Raw genomic sequence first — 10,078 nt, forward strand, 5'->3', positions numbered from 1 at the left:
GTCTTCTCAATCGGCGGACTCTCGAAGGGAAACGCAGCAGTGAGAAGAATTTACATGAGAACAAACAAAGCATCCCCGCGACTTAAACTAAAACAGAAAGTTATTTTGTTTAACATTCCATACGTTTTTTAAATTTTTTTGCTACAGGTGAGAACATTAAAGAAAACTATTAGTGTTCACTAAAATTCAAAGCTCTTGTTACAAGCTCAAAATTATATAACATGTCCTTATCACAAGGGTTTCACATCTCCACATCCACTAAAGCACCCAAATTCCCTCCTGAAGATTTTAAAGCTTCAGCACTTCAATTAAAGAGAGAAATCTGCTGTCAGGGGGGTCAGAGGTCACACGGGGGTCAGAGTTCAATCCAGCTCCTGCAGAAGCCATCTGCCATGCTCGAGGCATAAAAATGGATTATCTCCATTCGTGCATCCATCTTCTGTACCCATTTTATTTTTATCTGAGCAAAAGTCCAAAAGGCTGAAACCACAAACAAACATTTTCTTTCATGTTGCAGGAAACAACAGCTTCCAATGATGTCAGTTCTAATCATTGGCAGTGTCAGAGATTTTTTTTTTTTTTTTTTGGTGGTGCTACGGAGGAAGCGCAATTTTTCAGTGATGCTGCTCAATTCAGGATCTCTATTTTATTTCCAACTTGCGACACCGACACTCACATACAATAAAAGCGCTGCAATTTAAGACAAAGAAGATATTATGTTCCTTCCCAGTTCCGCTCCCGTTTCCAACACGCGGACGTTTTAGCAGCAAAAATCGTTCCGTGTTTTACTGATAATGCCAATTTACGCAGTGACGAAGAAAAAAAAAGTGCTCTCGTTAACAGGAAGTGGTAAGGTCAAAGGTTAACGCCTGCCTGCACCCATCAGCTGAATCAGATCACGCCAGATTACAGTGAAAATAAATCTTTTTATGGATGTGTTTATTAAATCACCAGACAACATATTTTGATATGTTCGTCTGTCAAACAGAGCTGTCGTGCAGAGCAGGAGAGCTCTCAGCTGAAAACATGGGACTTTATATTGATTGCTTGATAAACTGAAACAGACTGGAATTATCAGAGTGAATCACTCATAGACTTCTGACAACCTTCCTCTGAACTTAATCAATAAAGCAGACTGACCCACAAAACCCCCTAAACAACTGTCCTAGAAGGAAGATATTCTCATTTATATCATTAAGATCTACAGAAGTAGTATAATTGCAAGTTTTTCACTGTTTCTAGCTGAAAAGTTGTGAAATCCTCACTGGATTTCGTGAAGCAATTGCCTACAGCTTCATGTATTATACTATTTGCCACATAGGAGTCTAAATATGCACAGACATGATTCTATCTTTCTCTGGACAAGAAGAAAAAGCTGAGTTGGCATTTATGGTCACTATTGCACTGTTTTGTTGTAGTTGTTGCCTCTGAGTTTGTGCAGTTTGCCTTTTCTTCCTTTGTGCCAGAGGGTTTCTTCTCACAGTCCAAAAGCATTTCAGGTTAATTGGAGATCGCAATGTGTGTTTTCTGTGTCCAGGGTGTCTCTATTGCAAAACTCTTCCTCCTGCTACAAATTCTGTTTAATTTTAGTAACTCGTGAAAGTTCACTCCACTACTTTTCATAGAAGCAATTATTAACTGTAATCATAAACTCGCACAAATCTGTTGGTGAAGTTGGAGGAAGATGAGAGGAGTGCAGGAGGTGGGAGTCACATGGGAAGCAGTCAGGCTGCTGTCACATGGCTTGTGTTTGCAGGTTGAGCCGAGGGGGAGGAGGGGTTTCACGCTGAAGTTTGTGCAACACAGAGGCTGCAGCAGTGTTTCATGAAGCCTTTCAACAAGTTGAAACTGGTCGGATCAAGGGGGAGCTGCTGGAAACCAAACGGCCTATCATGGAAATCCCTGCCATCAATCTGAAGGTGAGGCTTGCTTTTAATGTTTTATCATACAGTGTGACTGAGCACATGATTACATTTGGTGGAGATCTCAACTGTTCTTTTTTTGTGTGTTTTTTTTTTTCACTTCTCATTTACTTCTCTGTGGTGCAACTAGCTTCCTCTACTTGACTCACAGACCTCAATGAATAGCAGTTTTTCATCAAGTTAGACAAAAAACATATGTTAAAGTAGATTTGGGATTAAAGAGTACACTTTGCTTTTTAAACAGAATGAATTGTGCTGATGGATTTGTTAATCAAAAATGGTTTAAACTAAATTTATTTGTAGAAACATTTCATTAGCTATATAAAAAAATGCCTATATACTATGCAGAGCAGTAAAATGTGATTTCCAATTAGTTTGGATGTTAAACTACAATAAATGCTTTTTCGTGTAGTTAATTTTCTCTGGTTGACATTCAAAGTAACTTGCAAAAGAAAAAAAAAAGAAGAGAAAGAAAACCAATCAGTCATGGAAAATGAAACTTCCAAAGATTAAAATATAATCCCAAGGGGTCACTCATACTGGAATATTTTCGGTATTCAGCCTTCCAGGAGAATGTGATCACATGTTCCTTGTTTAATTGAGTAATTTCTGATTTCACTGTCAGTGAACTGATTGATGGAACTCAGCATGCATTTAATTACTGTTCTGATCACTTCTTGTTGGCCAGGTGTACTTTTGATTGTTGTCAATTGTTTTGCTTTTTTATAAAAGACAAAAAAAAAAAAAAAAGAGTTGTTTTGTTGGTATATAACTGGTCAACTATGAGAAAACCTCACCATCTCTCTTCTCTTCTCTCTGTTCCAGGCCATAGTTCTGGTGCACTGGCTGCTCACAGTGTGGTGAGTGTGAACTTTTTGTTTTTCTTCCACAAACCTGAGGAATTTAGCTCCTCTTTTGACACACATTTTCACTGTCTCTGCCCGGCCGCACTGCTTCACCTGCACGTCCAGCACACTCAGACATGCCGTGGCTCCGAGACGCCGTGTCAAGATCTCCCCTGTGTGATTTGTCTTCCCGTCAGGGGCTGCATGGCGTGGTTGCCCTCGTCTTTCGCGTGGGGCAACTTTGGCGTCCTGGCGATCGGAGTGTGGGCGATTGCACAGAGGGACTCGATCGATGCGGTGCTCATGGCGAGTGTTTGCCTCAATTCTTTCTTCACGCGATCGGAACATCATGTGACACATGCAGGAGTCTAACTATAGGCGCCAGTGCTGTGCATCCGCGATAACCCATTTGTGTGTGGAATCTAGGACAATCTGTGTGCAGTCCTTTGAGAGAGAGATCGCCTCTCCTTGTCGCAGCGCCGAGTACAGTAGGTTTGCCTGTCAGCCTTTTAGTGATCCAGCTGCGCCAAGAGCCGGAGTCACAAAAACACTCTCTCATTCCTGCAAAGCAAGTCTTTGCTATTGTCAGAGTAATACACATGATAGATTTATTGTACTTCCGATTTCATGAAAACAATCATTGGAGTTAGTCATTGGTACTGATGATATCGTCAAAAGTGAGTTTGTACAATTTGTATTTCCTAATCATTAATCACCTTTACTGGTTCCTGCACATATTTGTATTCATCCATTTATCCATCTTCTTTACCCGCATCTTCTTCGACATGGTGAACCCTGGATGAACTAATGGAGTCACCGCATAACCAAACAAGCATGTGTTTGTGTGAGAAAGCCAGACTACCTGGAGAAAACCCATCCATCCATCCATCCATCCATCCATTCATTCACCCATTAATCTTCTATACTGCTTAATCCAACTGATGGCTGCAACCTGAACAGTTCGCCAGTCCGTCACACTCAAACACAGAGCGACAGACACACACTAGTGCATGCAGCCACAATTTGGGACTGTTGGGATCAAAAAGCACACATGCACAGGGAGAACATGCAAACTCTGAAAGAAAAAGGCCCTGTTTTAGCCAGCAGGGTGAACCAGGACTGCTTAAACTATAAAATGAAGTTTTCCATTTTTAGGGACGGCTGATTGACAGACACAAAATAATTTGTACACTGATGTGTAAGAATTTGTGGGTTTTTTTTTGTCACATTAGGAGAAATGAAAAAGGTCACTTGAGGTATTCTGAAGTTATGGTGCAAATAGACCCTTTGTTCATAACTTCTTCATGCCGCACACAATAAATCCAGGTGGTTTGTTGGACACAAAGATTAAATCCAAACTCGTCAAACAACCGGGACAAAAAGATGTTCGCTCCCCTAAACATTGTGATCACTGATCATCTGGCGAACAGGCGAGATTTCACATGTACTTACCCTGCACACACACACACACACACACACACACACACACACACACAAAGGAGAGTTCCAGGTTACAGACTTCACTTGTGACGCGAGTCGACTTTCTTCCTTGTCGCCACAGTTTCTGATGGGTATGGTCGTCACGATACTGACCGACATCATCCACTTCGGGATCTATTATCCCGTTAATGAGTTTGCGGAGAGGCCGCGGGACGTGTTTCGCTTCAGCGCGGGAATGGCCATCCTCAACCTGCTGCTCAAACCCGCCTCCTGCTTCTTTGTCTACCAAATGTACCGCGAGCGAGGAGGAGATTACAACGTTAACTTTGGTGAGTAAAGACACAAAGGTTCTTGACTGCGTTTTAAGAGTTGCAGACTATATGGGTTTTTTTCCCCACCTTTTGTATGTGGAATCTTTACGGCAAAAAAATGTATGTTGAGTGTTTCCTGTTTCCAGCCTGACATGCACATTTAATAACGCACATCTTGTACACCTACATTCTGTTGAAAGTGTAAATTCAAAATTGCATTTACAAGTGTGACTGAAGGGCATGGTATGGTCCGTTGCATGCCTCCAGAGGCGTCTCCTACCTCCTCCCTGCGTTGTTTCATGCAGTTCCTCTCAAAAGACATGCCAAGCGCAGCACAAACTGGAAAGACTGTGTGTTTAAACCACTGGCAGATGATTCCTCCGTCAAACTAATTAGTTACAGTCACAAGACTTTAAACGCAGTGAAATATCTAAGCGGGGCAAAGAAGCCCCTTTTTTTTTTTTTTTTCCTTTTTTTTTTTCCATAAGTTGTTTTTAGCGCTTGTGTGTCATCCCTGCCACCGAATTCTAGTGCGCCAAGGAACATATTAAACATATGCAGGCTGTCATGATGGCACAAAAATAGGACAGGAGGCGACGTGGAAATGCAGAGCTATAAATTGCGTTACAGATGAAAAAGAATAAACAAAATATCAAAGACGGTCAAAACCTTGGCAGTTTAGAACTGCATGAATGTGACAATGTTGATAGAAATGTCCTCAGACGAACGAGAGCAGAGGCACTCGTGTAAAACGCGTCTGATGAATATGCTGGCTTACTCTCAAGGATTCACTTCGTTTGTACTTTGATCGGCCATGTGAAGCCATTGATTCGGAGACTTGAACTTGCTCTTGTGAGAGATTTTCCCCATTAGAAATCCAGCGGAGCTGTGAGGTGTAGTGGACACTTAAACGCTCGAGACCGTTCCGCCACGCTTCAGCTTTATGGAATAAACAAAAATGGCAGCATTGAGGGGTTTTTTCTCTCTCTCGCTCTCTCTCTCTCTCTCGCTCTCTCTCTTTCTTGTGTAAATGTGTTTGCGCAGCCTTCTCTCTTCAGGCAAAGCCGTTCCAACGGATTCAGGCTTTGATGGCAAAAGTCTGGTCATCTTTTAGGTTTTAACCAGCTTTTTTTGCGCCGCCGGCAGGGATCTATCTGAGGATGTCGGGCAGCAACCACGCTCAGGAGGGCCCAACATTTCTGAATTGAATTGTGGTCTACTCCAATAAGTAGACGGCAAAATCAAATTATTACTAAAACACACAAGACGCCAATACAAGGGGAGTAAAAATTGGTACTGTAATATTTTTAGCTGAAACGACCATTTATTTGACTGCAAACTGGGAGAAGTAATGGAATTACTCCTGCATGGCAACCCAAACGTGCAGCTGACAAAAGAACGTCTCCCGACCCTTTGAGGGATAATTGAATATTGATGAATGCGCCGGCTCTGTGGTTTTGCCTTCCCGCCACATTGACACAGCAGGTACAGCCATTAGTCTTTTTGCGCTTGACTGATGAAAGCGGCAAAATGTTAGCTTCAGACAATGTCTGTTTTAATTGCAGCCTGATTGCGTCGCTGGCATTTATGCGGTTCCCCACCGCACAGGGCGCTCTGGGAATTGGGCAATCAGGTGTGAGTGAACTGTTGATGTTGGGAGCTGATGGGGGGGGGGGGGGGGGGGGGGATTTTTTTTGTTGTGGTTTGAATTTATGGATTTCGGTTTAACTTTCACGCCGCTTCCACAAAAAATTTTAAAATATAAATCGCTGAAAATCTGAGACTATACAGTTTTTCTTCAACTGTCAGTCAAACTGACTGTTTGTTGCATTTGTTAAAATGCCTGAAAATGCAAATGCCAACAAACATCTGATCATGTCAAGCATCTGTACAAGTTGATATTTCAATTCCTCATAGTAAAATATATATATATATATATATATATTATTATTAGCGCATGAGGCTAACAAGTGGTTCAACAAGAAAACATTTGTTATGGAGTATATAAGTATATATATGAAATGGTTTTTCTTACACCAATACTGGAAATTTATTCAAGCAACATTGTGAATATGAGGAAACTATAAACTTTTAACGATTTCTCTTTCAAATGCATTCTAGATGAGCTGTTATTGCTTCTGACCTTTTAAAATTCAATGTGTGAGGTGAATTTGGTGAAAGGTTAAGGGAGCCCAAGAGCCATATGTGACTATTACAGATGGTAAATACAGTATTTCAAAGCAGTATTGAGTAGAAGTCAAATCTACAACAACTATTCAAATATTATGTAATGCTGGGTTGTAGCAGTCCTTCTCTTACATGACATCCTTGCTTACCTCTGTCCGCTGCTCTGCATCCTCTGCTCTCCCGGCTCCACTGCACCCGATTGAATTGAATATTTTGAACTTAATCAAATGGCTTCAGCCTCGCTTCATGTTATTTCATTTAAATGTATTCAAGGTGGGCTGGTTTCACGCAGAGTGCCTGGATCCAGACTAGAAGACGCTGTCTGAGGGTGTGTTCACACTTGTCAAGTTCGGCCTGATTAAAACAAACCCCGGAGTCATCGCTGTGATTGTGCAGTCTATTTCTGGAAGTGTGAACCCCACTTTGATAATCCTGCACCAAGCGAGTGATCCGGGTCTGTCTGGGAAGCAGCACACAGGCGTGTTCAGACGTACCGGTGCCGTTGGATTGAAGTTTGATTGAAGTCTGAACGCGGCAGGAGTGACCAAGGAGTCCTAAATTTACCCAACGTGGGACATCACAGCATGATTTTGTAGCATGTTGAAGCTCAGCGGACGAAGTGATGCTTTTTAGTTGGAAAAAACATCAAAAGATTGTTGTTGTTTGGAGAAGTGCATAACATTGCTGCGGATGACAAGTCACAAAATATGATTAATTAAAAAAAAGTGTTAATAGTTTTGGTAAAACATCAAAAAGCCAGAGTGAGTTTAAAGGAAACTGCAACATTTTTTTGTCCAAACCAGTAAACTAGGAAAGATTCATACTTTTAGTTTATCACCTGGTCAAGTTCAAAGCAAAAATAATGTTCTTATGCTAACTGATTTACTTTGTACTTGCAGTATTTGGCCATGTAACTTTACACCACACTGTCGATGGACTGATACTGTACATCTCCAGCAATGCTGGATTTTGATATAATTGCGATCAAACTCAAGTGGAATTGTCCCCAGTATACTTTCTTATCAGCTACACTACTAACAAAGGCATTTGTGAAATGTGCAAAAATGAGACAAACCAGGAGCATCTCCATAGGAAATTGCAGATTAGTGGCCACACAGTCTGATCTCAAAGCGGCCAGAGCAGTAAATACATTTTAAATAGAGAAAACTTAAAATATTTCCCCTAATTTTAACACATTCTTGGAACCTGTGGAATGTTTTGATCCGTGTCTTGTTTTTGTACATCTATGTGATTTTGTTTTGTTTTGTTTTTTTGTTAGTTTTTTTTCCTGTTGTGATTTGATCATTTCTCTCTTTTCCTCTGATGTCTCCTCTGATCTTTGACCTCTCAGACTTAGAGACCTCTGTGGACAGTCGATGCACTACGGACAGTGCTGACAGTGCCTTTATTGCCCGCCGCTATTGATTCCCGGCTTCTCCTCCTTCCTTCTTTTTTTTTGCTTTTTCTGTCCTCCGCCCATCCTTTTTCCGCCCCCTTCCACGCTGAAAGTAAGATTACAAATCAAGCTGCAGAACAAGCAAGCTGCAGGATATTTTCCTCTCAATCATTATGTTGTCAATTTTCTGTCATCGTTTCGCACTGTAATTTGTTTATCGTCATCATCACCTTGATCTTCCACTAACCTTCCTGCAAAACTATGTTTGTCTGCACATCTCTAGTATTATATGTGTTGAGAAGGTTTTTTTTTCTCCGTCTACTGTATGTTTAATTTAGAGTTCTAGTCTCCAGATACCTCATTTGTGCAGTTGTATTCTGTTTGCATATATTGAAAAACCGAGCTGCATGATGGCGCACATCCTAAAATCAGCCTAATTAAAGTCAATATAATGTTTTGACTCATAATAGACGATAAATGTGACCTGGTTATTTGCAAACGCTTTATTGAACCTCACCTGGTGTCATTTGCTGGTTGTTTGACTTCTTTATTAATTTAACTGTTTGTTTGTTTGTTTTTTTTATTGTGTTTTAAGAAAAGTCTGTATGTATTTTTGGCAAATAATCCAAACCCTCTGCAGTGAATGTAAATAGCTTGTTTGACTGGCATTTGATGCGTTTGGTTGTCACAGTGGTTCTCTAAGTCATGCAGAGGTGACAAAGAGGACTCTAAACTTCTAAAAAAAACAACTAAAAAAACATGCTTGTTGTTATTCTGTGAAAGCAGAAGCATTTTTGCACGACTCAAAGTAGAATTTTAAACAGAATTATATGTTTGCTCAATCCAACATTCATCAAGAGCAGTGTTTACTATATGTCGGTGGGGGGGGGGGAATTGCTTCCAGCAGCACAGGGTATATTTATCCAGAGGCCGCCAGATGCTTAAGTCGAGATAACAAATCTGCCCAACTGCGTTATGAGTCTTCTGAAGGAGAAACGAGCGTGAAAGACCAAGAAAAAAAAAAAAAACATTTGAGTTTGGAAGCTTTTCAAGGATTTTCTTTCCCATTTAGAAAACTGATTTCTTATACAGTACGCGAGACAAACGACAGTCCAAGCAACGGCAGCCATGATTACGCATGAATAAATATTACATGTTTGCCTGGGAGGCGTGTTTTCGTGTGTGTTTTGAAGATCGTTTGTGTGTCCCTGCAGGTTTCCCCTCCGTGTCACGAAACCGAGACGCCTATCAGTCAATCGACAATCAGGACGAGTCTTCCTCTTCCACCTCCTCCTCGGCAAATCCCTTCAACCAGGCACAGGACAGCAAACCAGGAGTCCGCACATACTGACCACCCTCTTTTTTTTTTTTTAATGCACCACTGCGATGCACGGGGTCAAATTCTACAGTTTTGTGTTTCCTGCAGATAGACTTCTGCAGAGCACAACACTGAAAGCAAACTCATCTCATGCTAAATTATGATCGGTTTGGGTTCCAGCTAGAAATGTGGCATAATTAAACACTTTAATTTCAAATTAAGTTCAAAGCCGGTGATGCTTTTTTTTTTTTTTTTTTTGCTGAGCTCGCACATTACTGCTAAATAAATGTGGAGGGAAAAGCAGTCTACCGCTCCCATGCTGTGTTGCTGTTACCACCTGCTATTTTTAGTAGATGGGTTTTACTTCTTACTTCAAGAAGATCCCCCCCCCTCCTTTTTTTTTTTTTTGACAAATGTGGCACTGTTTCTCTGCGTGTCCTATAAGTTGAGTTCTCCTGGTTTGCAGGATGAAAGTCATATTTTCCAACCGCTTTTAGTTCATCTTGACTGAAAACACTGAACTCTCTTCGTCACGAGACAAATTTGTCCTGCCTTTTTCAATTTCCACTGCAACAGATGTGATAATTTATCCTGCATCTGCAAAGTTAATCATAAGCCTACTTCCTTATATAGATGCTAATTTCTGAAATTGAATTAAA

At 40.9% G+C, this 10,078-nt stretch overlaps 1 protein-coding gene across 1 annotated transcript; it reads left to right on the forward strand.

The window, feature by feature from the left end:
* Window positions 1–1,892: 1,892 nt before the first annotated feature.
* Window positions 1,893–9,452, forward strand: agtrap (angiotensin II receptor-associated protein; the record flags this gene model as incomplete). Its single annotated transcript, XM_080495584.1, has 5 exons — window positions 1,893–1,919; window positions 2,748–2,782; window positions 2,965–3,073; window positions 4,329–4,536; window positions 9,316–9,452. 5 exons carry the CDS (start codon window positions 1,893–1,895, stop codon window positions 9,450–9,452), a joined length of 516 nt encoding a protein of 171 aa, XP_080351710.1.
* Between the last annotated feature and the right edge of the window lie 626 nt (window positions 9,453–10,078).

This window comes from Blennius ocellaris (assembly GCF_963422515.1).
Source record: "Blennius ocellaris genome assembly, chromosome: 4".
Taxonomy (NCBI): Eukaryota; Metazoa; Chordata; class Actinopteri; order Blenniiformes; family Blenniidae; genus Blennius; species Blennius ocellaris.